Below are 22,205 nucleotides of genomic sequence, written 5' to 3' on the forward strand. Positions count from 1 at the left end.
CTTCTGCTTCCAGTTTTGCAAACCACAAGTTGGCTTTCAGGAAATGTGCGGCACGTAGGTGCTTTTTGGTAACTGGTCAGCCGCTCATTATTAAGTAAAATCCGTGTTTGCGATCATGCCAGTCCTACTCATCAAAAATCCATGGTTAAAGGGGCAGCAGGAAGAAGGAACTAAATAGGTTTTTTTTAAATACTCAAATTTGGAAAGTGGTAGAAGAGGACACTCAAAATATTTCTCTATGTCCTAGCAGGTAGTGAACGGGCTTTTTCTTCTTAGGTCACGTATCGTTTTTGATTGTTAACCTCGAGACTTTCTTAGCCAGGATTCTCCTCTGAACCACAGGATACAAAAAAGGACCCAAGTGTTTTCCCCTGCTCCCAAGGATGCTGATGTCAGGAAGTGTGAAGCCTGACATTTGACTCCCACATTTACCTGCCATGATTCCAAGGATGCTGGAAGCAGATGGGGGACTCCAAGTCAGAGTCGAGGACTGTACTGATCACCGCTATCATGGTCCTCAGAGTATGAATTCCTCAAGGCCCAGTCCCCACAGAGGGCCTGATGACACCTGCCTGTGGAGTGTTACAAGAGAGGAACCCAGATTTCAGGAAAACCAGATCTTTTATGACAGGCGGTCAAGCCTGCTGTTCGCTCTAGGGGAAGACACAAACTTTATCTTCCAAGGCTCTGTGCTCTACAAACATCCTTGAAAAGACAGTCCAGGACCAAAGCAGCCAGTATGTCTGCTCACTAGAAGTACAGAAATACCGGAGACCCAAAGAGAATTGTGTCCCAGCACATAGGTAGCTGGAACGATTCTAGATGTAGAGAAGAGATGTTAATTCATTACGTACATGGATGCCCTGGGACCTCATTCTCTCCTAGGGCCTGGGCTGAGCAAAACTGCTAGACCTTTGCTATCAGCCGTTATTTCCCAAATGCCTAGAGTTCCTCTAAAATGCTTTGAATCAAAGAAGAGAAAGAGACTATCAGAAATTCTCTTTTAAAAGTAATACTTTCCAAGTAAACAACAAGGACCTACTGTAGAGCGCAGGGAACTATATTCAGTATCTTGTAATAGCCTATGATGGAAAAGACTCTGAAAAAGAATATCTGTATCTGTGTGTATAACTGAATCACTTTGCTGTCCACCAGAAACTAACACAACATTGTGAATCAGCTATACTTCAATAAAAAATTTTTTAAAAAGTAATACTTTCTTCTACTGCTTTTTGACAAAATGTAAGTATTATATTCTAAAGAATTCAATAGTTAAGAAAAAATTTTTGATCCTTGTTACCAAAAAAACAAAATAAACCCCAAATTCTAAAAAGTAGGGGGGAGATGGTTTATAGAAGGAAGCTCATGTTTACAATTTCCTGTGTTGAAAAGAAAGATTTGGGTGGTTTACTTATGGGAGACACCTGTGAGACATGCCATCCTCTGGCCCTTGCTGGCCAAGGGGAGAACTCTGCTTGGGTCTCAGAACATTTATTTAACCGCTTCTTGCCTCACCCCTACTCCTGCCCAGTGCAGATGTTGGTGAAAAGTTTCTTATTTTCACGCAGCTACTCTGTTCTGTTCCCCAAACTTTGGCTGTGCGCGTCTCCTCTTTCACGGGACTCCAGTTCTCCATGTGACTTCTTATGCCTCATCTCCATAGAGACTGTTTCCAGACTTGGTTTTGCTTCCTCTCAAAGAACAGTCCAGCTTGCAAAGTTTGTGTCCACATGGGATTCGAAAATCCAAAGGAGAGGTCCTGAGCTGGGACTTCTGAGATGCTGTGGGGAAACCCAGGAGCTCAAATAGAGAAATTTAGGGCTAAGCTGGAGTCTGCCGGGCTCTCTTGGCGAACCAGTGAGTGTAGGGTCGCATAGCACATCTGGACGTTGAAAGACAACAAAAAGATCATGGGAAACAAACGAAGAAACAAAAAAGGCTTGTGTTGAGAGCTTGACTCTGGACTGGGACATCTGACCCTGAGTTCCTGTTTGGGGACAGGCTGGAGAAAGCCTGCCTAAGGACAGACAAGCCCTTACCCTCTGCATCTGCTTTGCAACAATTCTTTCACTTTAAAAGGGGTATTTTCCCTTTACAAAAAACCCCCAAAAACACATAGACACACACTTTTTTTTTTAAAAAAGAAAGATGTGAGGATTAAGTAGATAATAGCTATAAAATAATGATCTTTAGTTTTAAAGAGCCTGATCAATCCACACATTGTCGCTTTGTCTTCCTCTCGTGGCTGTCCTCTCTCTCTGCAGGTAGACAGCTGTCATTTAAGCGCTTAACTCTATGACGAGGAATGGCTGTTGGCGGTGTGGTAAAACATCTCGTCCTCCACCACCACCACCTCCACCTCCAAGCACCTCGAGTAATTGCTGGGAGAGAAAATGGCAATGGTTGGGCTAAAACTCTGGTCTTAAATTCCCTGTCAGAGCGTCACTCATGCCTTCCTCTCCCTGACTGATTAGTAAGACACCGTTACAGGTTCGTTTTCTGCTAAAGAATTGAGTGCCTTTGCTGCTGGTGATGTAGATCACTTTGGGATTTACAGGTTTCTTTGCTTGGCATGAAATAGATTTTATGACTTCCAAATGAATGGCTGCAAAGGGGGGCTATAAATATGTTGTTCGAAGGATAATGTGTTTAAAATGCACTCCACCTTTTCTGATCAAAGGGTAGCAAACCTTCTGTGTGCTAAATACCTATCAAGTGATTAATGCAGTGATAGTTCATGTGCCTGACTTACAAAACCCGGTTGTCATGTGAGAACATCTGAATTGGTTGCTCAGATGTTGCTGAAGGCTTTCTGTGCCAAGCACCCTGCCTGGCTTTGTGAGGTCTCCGGAGAGAGTTAAGCACCCGCTTTTACCACAAAGGCGAGAGAAGTGTCTGAAAGCATCACAGAACAACTCATGGCAACCTGGCTTCCCACCTATTGGTGCTCCAGGCCTTCGGAGAAGGTCTGTGACTTCAAGAGGCCAAAGGAGTGGTACTTCCCGGGGAGGCAGCTGGGGCTGAGTGGAGGAAGGGACGGATGACCGACAGCAGGGGAGGAGGACTGTGAGACGGGGTGGGGGACCGTCAGGAAGTGGAGCTGTGGGCAGAGTGGCCAGGCTGCTGGAGCAGTGGGGGAGCCCCTGGAGGGAAGGTGGGGGAATACATCTGTTCTTGGGGAGGCAGATGGGGGAGACTAGGTCTTACCCAGGTGGCTGGAGTGTGGCCAGTTGAGCTGGTCGAATTGGAGGAATGGGCTGGGGGTTTGGCTGGGAGACCGCAGGGGTAACACGGGCATGGGTGGTGAGAATGGGGTAGTCTCCTGTTAATGATAAGAGGGGAGACAAAGGGACAGGCCCTGGGAGCTTTTTGAAGTAAAAATGGCCAGGACGTGACGTTAGTTCTGCTAGAGAAGAAGCATCAAAGATAATGCTCAGGAATGTGGAAGGACAAGGAAGCTGCTCACGGAAACTGGTTTGAGCCAAAGAGGGTGAATTTGAGATGCAGAGCATATGGGTGCAGCAACATTGGATACTTGTGTGTTAAACATGTATTGGAATGAAATGAGCTTTCCACATGGTGGCTTTTAAAGCAAGCTTCAAAGACCGTAGGGATAAGCCTCCAGTTTTGAAATCACTGAAGAATCGTTTAATTCAGATCGACACGTATAGAGGCCCCTCCATGAGTCCGTTCACTGACCTTCTTACATTATTTTCAAAATCTGCAAATATTAAGGATGAATGTTAAGCTCACCAAAGGTTTACTATTCATTGGTTTCTCCCTTAAATGATAGTGTTTGGTCCACTCAAGAGGAATCTTGATTCCCACTGGCATTTTTTTTTCTGAGTTGTTACATGTACATGACCAGATGGAAGAGATTTAAACATTAAGCGGTAAGTGTTGACGTTTTAGAGCTGTAGATCATGGGCTTGACTGTAGGTTCTTGTGACTTTATAAGCAGAAAACCTGAATGTCTCAAAAGTCCAAGCAACTAGTTTTGGTCATTGGATTCTGGTGTCCTAATGAGTGAGCCAATGTGGCGCCAGGTTGGACAAGACTAGGTCTTCTCCACAAACCTGGAGAAGTACAATAAGGCATCTCTAGTTTGGGGGTGTGGCTCTTGGGGCTACAGACCTGGGAGGACATGGAAAGGACTTGGCCATCCGGAGAGAGAAAGGAGCTGTCATCCTCACCACTTAGAGTGAAGTGTGATGTATTTGGTGTTCTGTGGGCTTTATACTATTAATCCTGTTCTCCAAACTTCCACCCTTAGCCCGAGCCAGACACGATCATCCACGGTGCAGTGGCTTAACCCCCAATCTCCAGCCACCCCGAGCTGCACCCCGGCTGTTACACCGCCTTCACCCAAGCCGTCGCCTTTCCCTCCCTCACTTCCTGCTACCATAGCGGACAAGCCACCTGACAGGTACGAGGTTTGAGTGTGACATCGATGGTGGGGCGGCACACGGAGGGGCGGGATCAGCCTGAGCAGGTGTTTGTGCTCCCCGCGCGGAGGAAGCTGGCTCCGGTGCTCCCAGCCTCCTGGACGTCGTGGGCAGCGTTCACAGCCTTGTCTTACACTGTCTTAGCTTTAGTTCGAGGGCAAGTACGTTCTTAGGGGAAATTTGCCGTACGAGAGACCTGCTCAAACCTAATCTTTTTGGTGTGGGTTGTGCATCTATGAAACTGCTTATTTTTTAAGAACTTTTTTTTTTAGGTTTTTTTTACCCCTCTTTGGGGGAGAGGTAATTAGGTTTATTTATTTACTTTTAGAGGAGGTACTGGGGATTGAACCCAGGACCTTGTACATGCTAAGCATGCGCTTTACCACTTGAGCTATATATATCCTCCCCCCTTGAAGAACTTTTTATACATGAATACAAAGCACGTGCTTTGTTTTCAGTGAAGATAAACTGGGCACTGGAAACAGTTTTTAACAGCCGCTTAAAGGGCCAGAGGTGCTGGCTGTTAGCAAGCCCTTCCTCGGGGGCAGCCGGCTGAGGCTCCTCTTCCCATCAGTGGCTTCCCCTCGTCTTACTTCCTCCTGGCTTGGGTGCACCTGGCTGGTAGCGTGGTTTCCATCCTTCCCCACTTGTGTTCGTTTCCTGCAAGGACACAGGACGTTTTGACACTTGGTGAGAAGCTGAGCCTGATGTGCCTCTTGGGGGCAAGAGTGAGGGGGTCAGATAAAGAAGATCCCGCTGAGGACAACGAGCCCCTTCCAGGGTGGCAAGGAAGCAGGCTGTCAGTGTAGACAGATCGGAGTCTGCGGTGCATGGCTGTAGCCACTCGTGTCTGTGTGCCTCTGCCCGTCACTGCCCGCCTTCCATCTCGAGACACCAGTGCTTTTCTTTCATAGATAAACTGAAATGCTGTGGAAATAAACATGCCTTGTGGCCCTAGTGATGCTGAATGCTACGAAAGGGCATCCCACCAAGCGGAGAGGAGAATTAGCTGAAGAGGTTCGGGGAAAGCTTTTCAGAGAGGCTCCCTCAAGAAAGATTTGAGTTTGAAACCCATCATTTATGAGTCAAGTGCTGTGGGTTTGTTTGATGTTCATGTCCCTGCTAATTTCTTTTTTGGAAGGCGTGGCCCCGCTGCCGACATACCCAGGAGGTTCGGGCAGAGCGGGTGGGGGAAAGGTGAGGTTTCTTGCTCCCGTTTCCGCACGTTTCAGCGTGTATCCTGTGTGCTCCCCTTCCAGCGTCATCCATCGGAAGGCTCGGGCGGTGTATCCGTGTGAAGCAGAACACAGCTCGGAATTATCTTTTGAAATCGGAGCGATTTTCGAGGATGGTAAGTATTAGCAGGAGCTTTGTGGTAGGCTGTCTGCAAGCCCAGAGTGGGCAGGCGGTCCCTGGTCGTGGGCTTCTCGGGAGCACAAGTCTGTCCCTTGATGCTTTGGATGGACCAGAGCCAGCCTGTGTGGCTCCCAGGACCCGAAGCCCAGGGGGCTGTGGGAGAGCACCTTGGCTTTAATCTTGGTGCTTCTCCAACCCCTTTAACTCTTGAGGGTCTTCATTTGGGACATGTTTCTCCTGATGTAAAGAGGTCAGTGTCGCTTGGAGTTAAGAAATAGTTCAAGTTTGCGTCCTCTGTCTTCCTCTCCCAGAGTCCCCAGCCAAGCCTCCCAAATGCTTCAGGTTTGCCGGATCCGGGTTACAGAGGAGAACGATTGTCGACACGTTTCGGTTTATAGTTCCCTTACCGTTCTCAGGCTGTATGTAATTTTAGCTCATTTTAAGAAGTGTGTGAATCTCTAAATGTGGGTATTGATTTTGCATATTGAAACCAAGGTATAGATTATATTTGCCTGTTTAATATTTACACATGAAGCATTTAGGAGCTGTGCCCGGCTTTAAGATTTCGCAGACTCCTCCCATGATTCAGCGTGTGTCTCTCTTCTCCCCTCCCGCCCTTGATTTCTTCCTTCCCAGTCCTGCTCATTATGAAATTCACTGGTTGCTGTGGAAACAGTGATGTTGTATGTGGGTGGAGCTGCCCAAAAAGAGTTCTGGAGAAGCAGTGAGAACCTTAGATGCTCAAAATGGAATGGCTGATTAGCCAGAATGCTTGGAATATATGGGACAGATCAGCACAGCGCCTAGCAGTATATCGTCAGGGATGCATTTGTCGGTGGTGGTTTTTTTTAGAAAGCAAGTTGCTTCATTTGGAAGAGATTGCTATATCTGTGTGGTACTCCTGAGAGCCAGAGACTCCTGATAGTGTCAGAAAACAAAACAACAACAACAAAAAAGCTCACATATGACAGAATTACACTTGGTGGAGAAATTTTGTGCTTGGAGTGGAAGCAAGATCATTCCTCTCTCACCATAACGTGCATGCGTGCGGTTCTGCCGGGAGCGCGGGGTTAATAGCCACCTGGCACCAGGCCTGTCACGTGTTGGCGCTCCACACGGCAATTTCTCCACCAGGGAAAGCTGAGAGCGTTGACGAGCCGCCTTTGAGAAATGACGATGAATTTTCACCCTGTGTGATGAGCACTTGTCTGGAGCCTCTGGAACCCCCATACAGTATCGTCCGTGTGACAGTCACCTGGGTGGAAGGTGTATCTGGTAGGGTGCCTTTGGCTGCAAGTAACAAACACTGGTCAAGTCAGTCATGAAAACGGGTTCACTCACACAGGAAGAAGTCTGCAAGTGGGGAGCTCCAGGCTCAGTTAATCAGATTCTCAGAGATGTGGTCAGTGACCGCAGAGTGTCTGTCTCTGCTGAACTGTGCTCAGCTTGTGGACCAGAGCCTCTGGCTGGTTTCCCCAGTGGAGGGGATGGCTGCCCCAGTTCTGAAGAGGTGCCTCATCCTTACTTTCTTTTTTTTTCTTTTTAAGAATGAGAAAGCTTTTCCAGAACTTCCTTCCTCATTTACCTGCCCTAAAGAGGTGAGGTCATATGCTTACCTTAAACCCATTGCTGGCAAGGACTTCAGACCTATCAGCACGACACTGGGCACAGGGGCTCCTCCTCTGGGCACACAGACACGGGAATGGGGCTCAGGACTTCAACCAAATCCGATCCTGCCAGCATGGATATCGGGAAAGGCTGATAGGTGTCTGACATGGGAGACTGAAGTTCCCCACCTCTGAAGTCCTCTGGTGACTTGCAGGAGTCCTCCTATAAAACAGCATGTGTGTATGTGTTTCTTTCTCTGATTTTTGTATACATGTCCATGTGTGCATGCACATACACACCATCACACACTTACTTGTATCTGTGTGTTGTGGGGACACGGGAGTGGTTGACAGCAGGTAGCTGTGGATTGTCAACTCTGCACTTATCTTCCTGACATCAAATTGGCTTTTCCACTTTCCGTGTGACCCTGGATGAGTTCCTTAAGTTCTCCCTGCATCAGATTCTCCACCCTGATCCACAAGGGTGTTCCCATGGGTGGCCATGCGTCATGGCGGCATTTGGGGCCACGAGTTCCGTGCAGACATCTGTGGAGAATGTTGGCCACAGAGCCTCATGTGGCGCCCCGAGGACCTGGATCTGTTCTGAGCCCAGGCATGCCTGCCTCGGATTCGGGGCTCTGTGGTGCTGGTATCCAGTGCTGTCTGGGTGGCCGGCTGGGGCACCCAGGGAGTCTCGAGTGTTCCTCAGACCCTACCCACAGGCAGGCTGCTCCAGAGGTGGCTTGTTGCATTGACACCCTCCCCCTACATGAGCACACGAGCATCTCATCTCACATGAGCTCCTAGTCTTGCAGGCGCCTCCCCTGTCCTCCTGCTGTGGCAGACATGCACGGGGAATGCGCGCAGCACCCACGCCACCAGACTGACTGCTTCTCAGGGCGGTTCTTAAAGGACACAGAAAAGGGGAGACCTTTTAGCAGGATTTATTCTTTTCTGTGCACTTTGCATCTTCATCTTCTGTGCATAGTTGATCGCTTAGCGAGACTTAATAAGCAGTTAGAAGTGTTTACCTGCTCAGAGCACGTCTAGTGATGGCCTCGTAGAATGGCTGTGGGTCCGTCCTGATGATGATCGCCGCAGGCCAGGCAGACTGGCGGCTCGCCCGGCATCGGCTTCTGTCACTCCAGGTGGCCACTGTTTATAGCTCAGCCACCGGAGGGTCACCAGGAATACATCCTTTCTGCAGACCAGCAGTGCGCAGCCTCCCTGAAGTGCCCAGGGCATTCTTCCTGTGTTTGCTTGTTCACGTGGAGCCTTCCAGCGATCATACATGCTCTTGCCTCATGGTCCCCTCTTGTCCCTCCTGCAGGCAACAAAGGAAATTGGCTTAAAAAGCCCAGTGGCCTTTGGAGAAGACAAGATCCAGGTCAGAGTGTCCCCTGGGCCACATTGTCAGGAGTTATGTGGTTGCAAATGTAAACAGCAGTAGGAAATCTATCCCCGAGTGTGGAAGGGAAAAGGGTCTTCAGTGATCGCCTTGCTCAGTCACTCCTACCGTGTGGGCCTGCACTGGAGTTTAAAGTCGAGGCTGAAGACTGATTTCTGGAGTAGACACACTAATGCTTGTTTAGCCTTTGTTCCGGGGAAGTGCATCCCGTATCCCTCAGGGGGTGTTGCATGTATAAGGTCTCAGGGCAGCCGGTGTTCCTGTGACTGCCATGGGGGACCTTCCCCTTTTCCCTGGGCTTGGAAAACCTCAGAAGTACTTTCCCCTGGTGACCAGTCAGTCCTGTTCTCTCTCCAGATAAGTGGCCCTGCAGCGGCTGGACCCACCAGTCCAGGCGGGGAGACGGGCTGTCTGGCTTGCCAGACTGCTTATTTTTAACCTGGAAACAGGATCTGTCCATTGTGGGGGGAAACAGTAGTGGCCCAGATTAATCTGTAAAAGCTGTTGATGATTCCATTAAAAGGCCTCCAATATATAAAGAGTAATCTTTGGAAAATAGTTTGGCATTATCTTAGAAAGTTCATCCATCTAAACCCCGTGACCTAACCTTTGTGTTCCTACGTATATTCTTAACATGAGGGAATCTTAGAAAATCATGTTAAATAAAAGAGAATGAGAAATACGGCATGGAAGCTGCTGCTCCTCTTGGGGTAGGGAGGGTGTGAGGTTGGGAGATGGGATGCAGGAATGAGCCCAGGACGGAGGCCTCCACATCGGCCATGCTGCAGTTCTTAAGTTAGGCGTGGGTTCCTACTGTTTGTTGTATTATGATGATTTAGATGTTTGTCATTCATATTGTTTACATTATGCTAAAAAAATACCCCAAACTGAGAACAGATTCTGTTCTGGAGAAAGCACCTCACAAATTATTCTTGTCACTAGTTCACTGTCCTTGTTATTGGATGGTAAATCGGAAGGACATGAAAAGCCACAGTGAGATTGAACCTTACACTCATTAGGATGGCTATTATCAAAAACTGACAAGTGCTGGCAAGGGTGTGCAGAAATTGGAACCCTTGTGCATGGCTGCTGGGAATGTAAGATGGTGCAGCTGCTGTGGAAAACAGCATGGCAGGTGTTCAAAAATCAATCCTAGAATTACCATAGAGTCCAGTAATTCCCCTTCTGGGTAGAGACCTCAAAGACTCAAAAGCAGAAACTCAAACAGAAACTTGTACACACATGTTCGAAGCTGCATTATTCACAATAGCCAGAGGAGAAGCAACCCAAATGTCCTGTGACAGATGGATGGATAAACATTATGTGGTCTGTACATAGAAGAGCATATTCAGCCATAAAAGGAATGAAATTCTGACACACGCTCCAACCTGGATGGACCTGGAGCACGTTATGCTAGGTGAGATAACCCAGACACCGAAGGACAAATGTTGTATGAGTCCACTGATAGGAAATACTTACAAGAGGCACACTCTAGAGACAGAAAGTAGAATAAGGTTACCAGGAGCTCAGGGAAGGGGGAATGGGGAGTTAGGGTTTAATGGGTACAGAGTTTCAGTTTGGGAAGATGAAAAAGTTCTAAAAATGTATATACAGTTACTTAATGCCACTGACCTGTGCATTCAGAAGTGGTTAAAATGGTTGATGTTACGTTATGTGTATTGTACCACAATTTAAAAAAATCATGAAAGCAGGGAGCATTGGTGTAGCTCATCATGTACTCATTGGGTCCGTACGGATGTGGGACTCGCCCAGGGCCACACAGCTGGGAGGTGGCTGGACAGGGTCTGTGGCAGAGGTGGTCGCAGTGCGTGCTGAGGGGATGCAGTTCTGTCTGCCACGTGTCTGGGAGTGTTCAGTATGCAGCCCCTTGGTGTGGGGCCTGGAGCTACCGATCTGCCCTGTCCCCGCAGGAGATGGTGGCCAGGTGGCATCTGGACATCAGGGAATGAGGAGGAATTGTCCTCATTCCTTTCCCACGGTCACCACCTCCAGGAATGCTTGAGTCAGGGAGCTCCTTGGGCAGGATCCCTGGGCACCTTTCCCATGGAATCCAGCCCCCTTCCCTGACGGGCACTGAGCTCTGGTGGCATTGCCAGTGCAGGATTAAGTGACAGCCTTTAAAAATCCTGCCATGAGGAGCGAGGTCAGAGTGAAGGTCAGTGACAGTACCAAGAAAGACACCTGGAGGGCGCAGCTCCCCTTCTCGTTTGTTCATCCTTTTGGCAAATGCTCACGGTCAGGCCCTGTGCCGGGGAATGCCGGCATCTTGTGTTAGAGCCTGGGCGAGCCGGGAGAGTCCCTGTGCGTGTCTGTCTCACCCCCCACCCAACACACAGGGAGTGTGCAGGGTGCACATATGGGGGCTCTGACCCGGTCTGGGGTGTTGGGCGTGGGCTTGGGGGGAGGGGCTACCTAAGCTGGTAGCTGAAGGCTGAGGAGGTGTGGTCCAGGCAGAAGCGGGGCAGGAGAGCAGAGGAGCAGCATGCACAGGTCCGACTGCGGGCTGATACACCGAGTGGGCTTCCAGCGCCATTGCTGAGTTGAAGAGGGCACTGAACAGTAATAGAACAGAGTGCACTGCACATAGTGAGAGAAGCGTTGTCTTGGGACGTGTGTGTGTCAGGCATGTGTCTGTGTCCTCAGTATCAGTCCTGTGGTCGTCATGGCTCTGAGGGCTTGTGACCACGGCTGCCGCGTGCAGCCAGCCCCTGGGCCAGTCAGCTGGGCCAGCCCACCTCTCCCCTTTGTCCTAGGCATGTGGCCACCACGTCTGTTCCTGGCTGTGGCCATGGCCACAGCTGGGGGCCATTAAGTGCTCCCCAGCCCTGGTGACAAGTGCTGGGACCCTGTGCCCTTTGCCATCCAGCCCACAGTCATCCTCTATGTACCCGTCATGGCTGCTTATGGAATGTGCAGTGTGCCAGGTGCTGTACCCTGGTGTGGAAGCCCTTGCCTTGCCCTCCAGAGCTCCCCATCCAGGGTGGCAGTCAGACAAGAGCCCAGACGAGGACAGTCAGGCCTGTAAGTGCTGAGAATGGCTGAGGCAGATTCCCTGGAGGAGAAGGCATCTAGAGTTCTCTAAAAAGGAAGAATTCCCCAGTGAAGAAGTGGCGGAAAGGTATGTCAGTAGAAGGCACTGCACGTGCAAAGGCCCAGAGGCACGGTCGAGGATATCTTCAGATGATTCCCTGCCTGTGACCCGGATGCTGTGCTTTTGGGCAGAGTAAGGGGAGGCTGGGGAGGTGGCAGGGCCAGGTGCCTGTGTGCCAGACTCATGGAAGCTTGGGTTTGTTCCTGCATATGGTGGACTTTAAGCAGGGGGATGCTGTGATCAGTTGTGCATTCTGGAAAGTTCACTGAGCTCCTTTGTGCAGTGTGGGTTGGAAGGAGCCTGACTGGAAGCTGGGGGACCAGTTAGGAGGCTGTGATGGCCAGGGGGCACCTATAAATAACTCTTGGGAAGATTTGTGCCGAGACATCCCAGAAATGGCCCCTGTTCGGTATTGGTTGAACCTTTAAGGTGCCGAGCCAAATAGTGAACTCACAGGAAGCAAGTACTTTGGGGGCATTTTGGTAAAAAGGGATTTCTCTTCCTTTTCAGTGCAAACGTCAAGGGAACCTGGCTGGCTGGAAGGGACTCTGAATGGCAAGAGGGGGCTGATTCCACAGAACTACGTCAAGCTGCTGTAGCGCTGGGCCCGTGGGGGCCCCCCGCGCAGACCCTGGCCCCCAAGGACCTGCCTGGGGGCAACGAGCTGCCATCTTCCTCCCAGGCGGAACCCACAGCCACCTGGACACGCAGGAATGACAGATCACAGATTGCCACTCCAGGGTCAGGGGGTGGGGGACACACTGCTCGAGGTGGGAGGAGGGAGATGCCCTGCACAGAATCTTGCAGGTCTGTGTGGCGGAGAAGAGTGTCAGGATTAACAGGACGGACTTTTCATTTGTCAAGCCTTGGGACTTGTGGTTTTTAATTACCCGGTTTGGAGAGTGAGAGAGGGAGGACAGCCTTCTGCCGGCCCACCTCTCCCACTGGCGGCTGCACCCCCAGACACCTCCCCACGCACCTGCCGCCAGATGGGAAAGAGAGCTGTGCTGGCTGGATGCGCTCGCGCTCAGCTCTGGAGGCTGCTGCTGGCGGGTGGGCGACGCATTGGTCTAAACCCAGACACTCCTCCCCGGATGGCTGCTCTGGGGACCCCGTGCTCACTGAACTTCAGGCACCGGCGGATTCACAGCACGCTTCTCCGTGCTGCTCACCTGTGTGCTTCCAGACACCCCCTTTCTGCCCCAAGTTGTCTGTACATGAAATAAAACAGAATTCACTCTTGGATCTGTGTCCTACCGCGGGGAAGAGGTTGTGGACTCCCTCCCTGTACCATGTCATGGTTTGGCAGCCCCCCGATGGAAGCTCACTTTCCCCTGAGGTTGGGCCATGCTCACAGGTAGAACCGATGAATGAGGAGCCTTGCTTACTCAGAGCAGGGTGTGTTTCTGGAGTCAGCAGCCTCTCTGATGCGTGAGATCCCGGCAGACACCCCTCTAGCCGCCTGGACAGACCTTTCCCCGTGACCTGCGTGAGTCCTGACCAGGATGGGGCCGTGGCGCTGCCCCCTAGGGGTTTGGGTGTGTGCTGTGGAGGCCAGCCCTCCCTGCCAGCCTCAGTGTGTCACTGTGTCCTCACCCCACCCTCACTCCCTCTGTTTTCCAGGCCTCAGCGCTAATCTCTCCATCCAGATTGAGCCGGGCTGCAGGGAGCAGGTCAGGCATTTGGACTCTTCCTGGAGGACCCCCTGCCATGCCTGGGCCCCGCCCTGATGCTTCTTCCTCTGTCTTCCAGCCTCCGAGTCACAGGCATAGTCGCAGCCTCTCCTGGAAGTGGAGGACTTCTCTGTCCCCAGTCTGGAGTCCCTGCAACGTGGAGCTTGTTTTTAGGGGCCTCAGGATTCTGAAGCCGGGTCTGCTCTGGGGGTCTGGCACGTCTCTCTTCCCTATGGGAGGCTCCTCGGCCCATCAGAGTTCTCCCCTAAGATTATCACAAAGGATGTGTCTGTCTCCTCTTCCCCAGGTGAGCTGATTCAAGAGCGCTGGTAATCAGGTTGGAAGCCGCCTCCCCTGGACCATGTAAGGTGTCAAGTTTGGGGTCAGGTGTGCACAGGGGAATAGGCCTGTTGAAAAGTATCCATGTTCTACATAAAGGTAAGGACAGTCTCCATGCAGTGTAATTAAAATACTGAACTGGGGGCCCGGTGGAGAGCACTGGGACAGCTGAGGAGCCCAGGGCCTCAGGACAGTGACCAGCCCTGAGCTGAGGGCTGGACCCGGCTAGGCGGTGGGGGTGTGGCAGAATCCCGAGTGTCCTCTGAGTTATACTTCCAGCCCTTGCCCGCTGCTTAGGGACGTAGAGGGGAGACTTGGCCGGTGAGAAACTTGGCTTGTGACAAACTTTCCCGTTTCTCTGGGAAAATGCAAGCCTGTGGGCAGTTACAGGGAGTGGGGCCAGGTGAGCGCTGGGAGTGAGTCCAGGCAGTGTTCTGAACTGGTGTGTATCCATAGGGCAGTAGAAATAAGACCCCCCATACTGGGACTTGATTCCTTTACCTGCCTGAGGAAGATTCCGTCATTCACAGGTGCCCCCAACCTGCTGTTGCCCCCAAACTGTTCTCTACTGCCAAAGTGTGTTTGTTACCACTCACGTGGTCATGGAGGTTTCTGCTAAGTCTGGCTACTCGTGCGGTTTTGGACAAATTAAGTTGACTATGATTCTGTCACTGCCTCCTAAGAAGACAACAGTACTTGGAGGTTTGGGGCCAAAGTGACTGAATGTAAGTAGTGTGCCCTGTACTTAGTACGTGCTCAGTTAGTGGGCAGTGCTGTTCCCTGTACTGTTCCTACTGTGGTTCACCTGTATTTTTGTCATCAGGGACATCTGGGTGCTATAGGATGACAGTGGGGTGGGAATGAAGCCTCAGACAGGTGAGGGAAGGGTGTCTTCCTCTGCCTATAGGACCCGTGTGGCTGGGCCGGCCAAGGCCCCTGGCCGGGGGGCTTCCCTTTGGTCCAGGCCCAGAGGCTGCTTCGTGATGGGGTCAGGAGCTGTTCTCTTCCACTGGCAGAACTTCATTTCTCCAGGTGAGAAGTGGAGCAGTGGGGAAGGGGTATTTTTCCTGTGTTTTTGCTGCATGGGGGTGGCTGATCCCGAGCATGTTGCTCAGGCCCCCCTTGGGTTAGACATCTCAGCCTGTGTTCTTCCAGAGGCACGATGGGTGGGGGTGGGGCCCTCTGGGCAAGAGAGGATGCTCAGGGGCCTGGCATGTGATGGTGTCACCAAGGGCTGGCCCTGGGGTGTCTCTGTGCTTGTAAAAGAGATGCCAGGTGAGAACAGAGCCAAATGGCCTATGGGAGCTGTAACCTGCGCAGAAACATCTGCAGCTGGGGGTACGGGTGGGGAGGGCAGTGGAGCGTCTGTGCCTGTGGCGGGCATTCCACTCATTCTTTCCTCACGGGGACTGACTGAGCCAGGGGAGTGATCCCATTTTAATGGAAGCTTTCACGAGCGAAGAGCTTTGTTCAGGTTCAATAAGCTAGTCAGATGTTCTTTCTGTTCTACTGTCCTGCCTCTGGGGGCCTGTAGGAGCTATGAGTTGAGTTGTGCCCCCTACCCTGCCTTTTACAAAATTCATTTGTTGAAGTCCTAACTCCCCCCCGACCCCGGACCTCAGAATATGACCTCATTTGGCACACAGGATCATTGCAGATGTAATTAGTTAAGATGAGGTCTCTAGGGTTGGGCTCTAATCCAGGATGACTGGTGTCCTTCTAAAGAGGGGAGATTTGGGCGCTGAGACAAGCAGAGAGGGAAGGGAGTGCAAAGAGACACAGGGAGAAGGTGGCCATGTGTGAGCCAAGGAGAGGGGGCCTTGGAATAGATCTCCTCACGGTCTTCGGAAGGAACCAACCCTGATGATCTGAGACTTCTAGCCTCCCAAACTGGGAGACAGAACCTTTCTGTTGTTTTTCAGCCACCCAGTTTGTAGTACCTCGTGACGGTAGTTCTAGGAAACTAAAATGGGCTAAAAGTGCGTGTTTTGAGTTAAAAAACAACCACCTATTGTGAAATCCTATTTTCATTATTTTATACCTTAGTGACCTTGGGCAAGTTCACTTGACCTCGTTATGCTTCACTTTCCTTCCGTGAAATGGAGAGAGTGGTACCAACCTCCCTGGGACGTTGTGACAAATGATGCTGTTAAGTGCCTGAAGGGTACAAGGCGAGAGAGATGATTTAGTGAACGCGGGAGGTGGGAGGAGGGAGCCGGCAGGGTACGTGGTGGGGGGGGGTCAGTCTCTGTCCCTCTTCTCATCTCCAGCCACCCTCTGCTTACCTCCAGCGTACCATCGCCAAGGCCGTGCCTACATCGTTCGGCCTTTCCCTGCCTTCCTAAGTGCACATCTTGCCTCTTTCATCTTAGTTTTGTCTTTGTTCCCCATTTGCTTCAGTTCTGGGCCCCTTCCCAACTTCTTCCTGGTCCTCCCCTCGAGTCTCTCAAAGCCAGTCTCAGTGACTCCTTCCTCAGCCAGATGTTTTCCAAGGCCCTTCAGATCTTCCTGAGCCACCCAACTTTCTTTCCTCCCTCCTGCTGGAGGAAGTTATTCCAGGAGAGTGTCCTCAAACAGCTTCCCCGGTCCTGGTTCTGCAAATGTCTTCTCTGATGCTTGTCAGCACTCTTTTTCCTTGCCTGGCCTGGGCAGTAATTTATTGCTGCCCCATCTGGGTATCCTGGCACATGCTCCTAATGCTTTAACGTCTGGGCTAAAAGTGTCTCAATCTGCTGGGTAGACTATCTTGGAGAATTCTTTCCTATCAGAAGATCAGCTTGATTGGAAAGCAGACTTTTGATTCTTGTCCAAACGAGAGACATGCGCTTTGGACTCGGGCAGTAGGTGCACGGGGTTCATTTCGGCAGCTCGGTCCCATGCGTTAGTGTCTGGATTTTTCCTTCCTTGGAGGGTTTGGCAGCTGAGGAAACACTGTAGGCGGAATAGCTCGGGGGAGTGGGTGGAGCACGACCTGACTCAGCTCAAGCCAGTTTTCACTAGCGCCACGACCGACCCTCACTGGCCGGGGGCATAATAGGTTTTTCAGAGCACGGAAAACTTGACAATCACTGTTTTGACAACGAAGTCTGAAAAAATACCTAACGTGAGTGGTACGTGGGTTGAATGATCCCAAATTTTACCCCTCCTTCCGTGAAGCCCTCCCACGCTGACACTGGCCTTGACCTTGTAAGTGGCTTTGGCCATTGGGACAGAGGCTGACTTGATGCAAGCAAGGGCTTGAAAAGCGCTGCCTGTACCTTTCAGCAGTCTCTCTTACAGCCTTGCTTCTACCACGAGTATATGCCCAGGCTAGCCTGCTGGAGGACGTGAGGCCCCGTGGAGCACAGCCATCCCAGACCGGCTGGGTGCAGGCTGCCCACAGAAGGGTGACTGGCCCGACCCATCTGAGCCTGGCCGCATCAGCAGAACCCCACACCCCCTACCCTGCCTGCTAACTCATGAGAAATCATAAACGATGGTTGATTTAAACCACTCAGTTTTGGGATGTCTTGCTATTCTGCCCCATCACTGACTTCGCTTTGGATCCAGTCTTGGTCCATGCTGAATGTTAAGTTCTTATCTTAATCTTCTCTTCTTCAATGCTGTTGGGAAGCCACTTGTTTTATTTCCAAGAAAATTGCTGTACCAGCAACTGGATGACTTGAAATTCAAGTGTCGGAGATACTTGTAATCAAGTCATTTTGGTCTGTTGTACACTTGCAGTTTATAGTTTATCAGAAAGTACGTTGGAGCTGACTTCAACATAAAGGAACGATGTTTTCTATTTGCCTGAGGGACATTCATCATTCAGACGCAAACTCCTAATTATATATGCATCACTATGCATAATTTTTACTGCTTTGGTATACAGTGTGGCTGGCTGTCTCAGTGGCCGACACTTCGTTCTTAGTGATTATTAAATGTGTAGCTGGATTCTTTGGGCCTGAGAGCACTTCTAGACATTCTTAGAAATATAGTCACACTTGACCCAAGCCCGAGCCTGCTTTATTCAGGAAGGGCGCCTGCTTTAACCAAGGGTGCACATCGGTGGGACCTCCCACCCACAAGCTCGGCAGCCTCACAGTCCTTGATGGCTTGTTTGAAGTGAGGGGCTCTCTGTGAAAAACCCTACTCCCTGATAGTTCAGACTGCATACACTTTAAGATACAAATTTACCTTCATTCATAATAGATGTTTTACAAATTGATGCACACAACTCAAAAGTTTTTTAAATGAATTTTTATTTTCCTGGGCTATGTTTTGTTTCATGGCTATGTTGTGTTTCAGAAATATGTTATCAGTTGTGTTAAAGTGAAATTGTGTTTAACTCTCAAAGAGTCTTCTGGTTTGACCGATCACATTAAAAATGGATATGAATTTCTCTTGTGGGAGGTATTTTCTAGTTTTTAAGTGAGCTGATAATTGCTTACTGCTCTTTTGTGGTCCCTATTAATGAGTGCGATCTAGCGGAGCAGCCTGAAAGGACTGTGAGTTGCATTGCGGCTGTTGGGCAACTGAGTCTCTTGATAACCCAAGAGGACCTGGAGCAAGACCCCACTGCATGCAGGAAGATCTGGGAATGAGACGGGACATCTGGTCTACTCAGGTGAGTCTCAAAGTCTGTAAAATGAACAAGTGTCCACATGGTTGGAAAGATAAATGAGTCCATGTACATGCAGTGTTTAGCAGGGACATGGGAAGCAATCACTGTTACAAAATTGTTACAGGGTATTTCAGGGAGCCAAGTATCAGCAGTAAGAAACACGACATCTAGCCAGTCCCCAAAGGGGATGATTAATATGTGGCTAACACAGGGCTTTCTAACATGGGGGAAAAATGGTGACTCCATCTTGGGTATAGGCAGACAGGCATATAATCAGGATTTTAGAAGGGCACAAAATCCACGTGTTCCTACAGACGTGCAAATGAACTGTTTCCAAAACAACAGGTGATTAAAGTAAAGGATTTATTGTAATCTGCTTACAGTCCTTTGCAAAGACAGACATATGTTTTTGCATAAAGATATAAATTGCTTCATTTTAAACTAATTTAGTGTGTTTTTTTTTTAATTATATGAAGAAGTTTTGGTGAATTATGAATTGTACCAAACCAAGATTTTTTAAGAGCAATATGGTACAAAAATAAGAGCAGACAGACAATTTGGACTGGGACAGGCATTCAACAGTGAATTTAGAATATGGCTTTGCTGTTTGACCAAGCAAAGTTACCCGGAGACACACAAAGAGCCAGTAACTTTGTTAATAGAAAAAGCTGATGCAGACCGTCTCTATCCCAAATCTGGTTAGGCTGCAGTTCTGATTTCGTAAAAAGTCAGTCTGAGCTACAAGCTGCTCTGGTTAAGCCATTTCTTTTCTAGAAACTCCCAGTCTGCATGCTGTGTATTCATCACCTTCCGAGTGTGACTTTCATATTGCTGTGCATGTAAGTTGACGGTATTTAAAGATCTGCTTATAAATTAAATTCCTGAAATTGCAAATTAGGTAAGAAAAACTCCTCCGTCTGAGTGCAGCTCTCACAGGTTCCCCCGTGCGTAAGGCAGGTGTCTTCCAAAAGACAAGGTAATGTTGCCCGCATGGTGAACCCTGGGAAAAAGTGTTGACCCTAACGCTGCCTTCTCCCGGCCCTGGGCTTCTTCTGCTACAACTTTTAGGTTTTGGAAAATAATACAGTTTTCACTGAGTACCTGATGATTAGCATCATTTTTAAAAGATTAATTTGGCCTCTATTCAAAGTAGTTTAGTGCAATCATACTAAGTTTCCCCAAAGATATATATGTTTGTGATTTGGGGTAAGAGAAAAGCCATAAATTGCATCAGTGCCAAACAGATTAGTGAATTAAAAATTTTTAGTGCCACTGTCTTGCTTCTATGATCTGTAGTTTTTTTTTTTCCCCCGAAACTGTTTATGTATAAAATTGATTTTTAAAACCTACCTTTTAAAAATCTAAAAACCCTATAGTGATCATGCGGTCTCCACGCTGTCTCAACTGAACTGTGCCAGAAAGCATCTTCTCAGTGTGTCCTGCTGTGACCTACGTGTTCCCATGACCAGTTCCCCGAGTGCAAAGCCCCCTTCCCAGACTGGAAGTGAACATTTCACCTTCTGCAGGCATAGAGAGTGTGTGGAATTTTTTTTTCCCCCAAAGGAGAAAACATGATTTTTTCTGAAGTGGGACGAGGAGATGCACTCTGAGCCATCGCGTCTCCAGTCTCACTCTCCTGGAGTGGATTCTGCTTCTGGAGGAAAAAAGGAAAAGAGACAGCTTTTCCAAAGCTGGCACTCCCAGGACATCCTCTCATGGGTGTGCTGGCAAATGATGCCTTCAGGGAGCTGCAGGTGCCACCATGCGCCGTCCCCGATGGAAGGAGGATGGAGCAGAAGCCGGAAAACGTGCTCGAGTCCCACGAACACCCCACGCGGGAGACCAAGGACAACAAAGGTACAGAAAGAGTAGAAAGGCTTAAAGACAACCGAAGAGGTCTAAGTGTGGTTATTTACAACAGAGACTGTAAAATGGTAAATTAGATATGAAGCTAAAAAAGGCACAGCTTTCCCTTTCTTAAATACACTGTAAACGGTTCATGGTGCATGCAGAACATTTCACTTTACAAAAAAAATTTTTTTTTACCTTGTTTGTTTAGACAAAGATAGTACTTAAATAGTCTCCAGCAAAATAGAATTCTTTCAAAAATACTTTCCCATTCATCCTATTAACCTTTAAAGTTTTTTTTTTCATATGTGTCTCATTTACAAAAGTTCCTTATACCTTATTTTAGGTCCTTCACAATTTTATACATACAGTAATGTACAGCACAGCAAAAGACTGCAAAAATTATTTGTAAAGCCAACACAATAGATACTAGAAATTGAAACCAAGGCATTTGTTTTAACATCTTACCCATTCTAATTAAATAATAAGTGGACGCTAGAGGGTGTGGGTACCAGTGATGCAGAAAGACGTGGGCGGGGAAGAGCCCTGGATGGGGCCGCTAGTCCAGTCCACGTGCTCTGTTATTACACAACAGGAATCTGTATATGTTTTTCTTTTTTTTTGTTGTTTTTTTAAATAACAAAAGAATATTAATGCCCCATATTGACTATACGTTTTATGTGCAAACCAAGGGTGAGTTTGAAAAAGTTCGTTAGTCATTGAACTCTTAAAACAAGCGAACGATACCAGAAACTACATGGCAGAGTTAAAACTTCCATCTGTTAAAATATCAAAATCAGAGAGTTATTGACTAGATATGGCTTTTCATCCAGAGGAACAGGAACGTGTTTCTAAGCGCTGGGAGGTTGGAGAGGGAAGAACTCCTCAGACTGCACAGGTGTCGCCAAATCCACGTCACCCTGCTCGCCCGCCTCCGGACCCTGGACGTGATTTTTCAACTTGAGAAACTGCTGAACAAGTGGGAATCAACCATCCTGTGTTAAAAATGTGATTTTCTTGGGTCCTTCGTAGGTGTGGAATAACATGGGGAAACTTAAGGCAAAGTTCTTTTGGTGGGACGTCTCCCGTCACTTCCTGTGAAAGTAGAGGGTCTTGGCGTTCCCGGACTCTACCTTTGGCAGCTGGTCGCTGATGATCTCCACCAGCATTGCTGGGAACTCCACTTTCAGGGCCTGGGACTCCCGGAAGGTATAGAAGCAAAATTCCAACAAGTCACTCACCAGCTGCAACACAGACAGAGGGGATGTGACATCGAGACCCGATCCCTACCCTGTCCCCAGGCCCCTCCGTGTCCCAACTCTGGTGCAAGCTCAGAGCAACACTCGGAAATCCGATCATGTCTACAAGGCTGCCAAGCGAGGTAAGGTGGCCAAGTCGCCTGTCCCGGTGGAGGAAGACGGGTGTTCACATCTGATGCATGTAATATGCCTGTTACATAAAACAGATTCAAACCAGAGCTATGTCATGGTTGAACATTAACTGTCTTGGTGGCAAAAGGGCCAGTAACAGTGCAGAGTGGTGGGGTCACCAAACTGCTTTCATCCAATTCTCATTTCGAAATGGGTGAACTGTGTGGGGCAGGCAGGTGTGTATGTCGTTGGATCCAGGCGCTGGGCCCTGCTGAGGGAGCTGTGGCTGGCAGGGGGGCAGCCCCTGGCCCCTCATCTCGCCACTGTCTCCCTTCAGGCTCCCAGTCCTGAGCTGGGGGCAGGGCTGAAACTTCTCCGTACCACCCCTGGCTTATTAAGATATAACTGATGTATAACTTTGTGTATTTTAAGGTGTACAAAGGG

General features: G+C 49.2%; 2 protein-coding genes across 23 annotated transcripts in view; one reads left to right on the forward strand and one right to left on the reverse strand.

Annotated features, from left to right (window-relative positions):
- The window catches only part of ARHGAP10 (Rho GTPase activating protein 10), a 301,268-nt gene that overhangs the window by 273,550 nt on the left and 5,513 nt on the right, over positions 1-22,205 (forward strand). For 16 of the 18 annotated variants that reach the window (XM_032464674.1, XM_032464692.1, XM_032464726.1 and 13 more), the window contains 3 exons: positions 4,274-4,426; positions 5,705-5,796; positions 12,439-21,772. In XM_032464674.1, the coding sequence (XP_032320565.1) occupies positions 4,274-4,426; positions 5,705-5,796; positions 12,439-12,527 (334 nt within the window). In that variant the 3' untranslated portion in view covers positions 12,528-21,772. The remainder of the gene's footprint in view (positions 1-4,273; positions 4,427-5,704; positions 5,797-12,438; positions 21,773-22,205) is intronic. The other 2 variants (XM_032464685.1, XM_032464699.1) reach the window with 2 other exon arrangements.
- Positions 18,893-22,205, reverse strand: part of NR3C2 (nuclear receptor subfamily 3 group C member 2) — a 331,163-nt gene continuing 327,850 nt past the window's right edge. For all 5 annotated transcript variants that reach the window (XM_032464650.1, XM_032464660.1, XM_032464625.1 and 2 more), the window contains exon 9: positions 18,893-21,635. In XM_032464650.1, coding sequence (XP_032320541.1) covers positions 21,480-21,635 — 156 coding nt within the window. In that variant the 3' untranslated portion in view covers positions 18,893-21,479. The remainder of the gene's footprint in view (positions 21,636-22,205) is intronic.

This window comes from Camelus ferus, chromosome 2 (assembly GCF_009834535.1).
Source record: "Camelus ferus isolate YT-003-E chromosome 2, BCGSAC_Cfer_1.0, whole genome shotgun sequence".
Classification (NCBI taxonomy): domain Eukaryota; kingdom Metazoa; phylum Chordata; class Mammalia; order Artiodactyla; family Camelidae; genus Camelus; species Camelus ferus.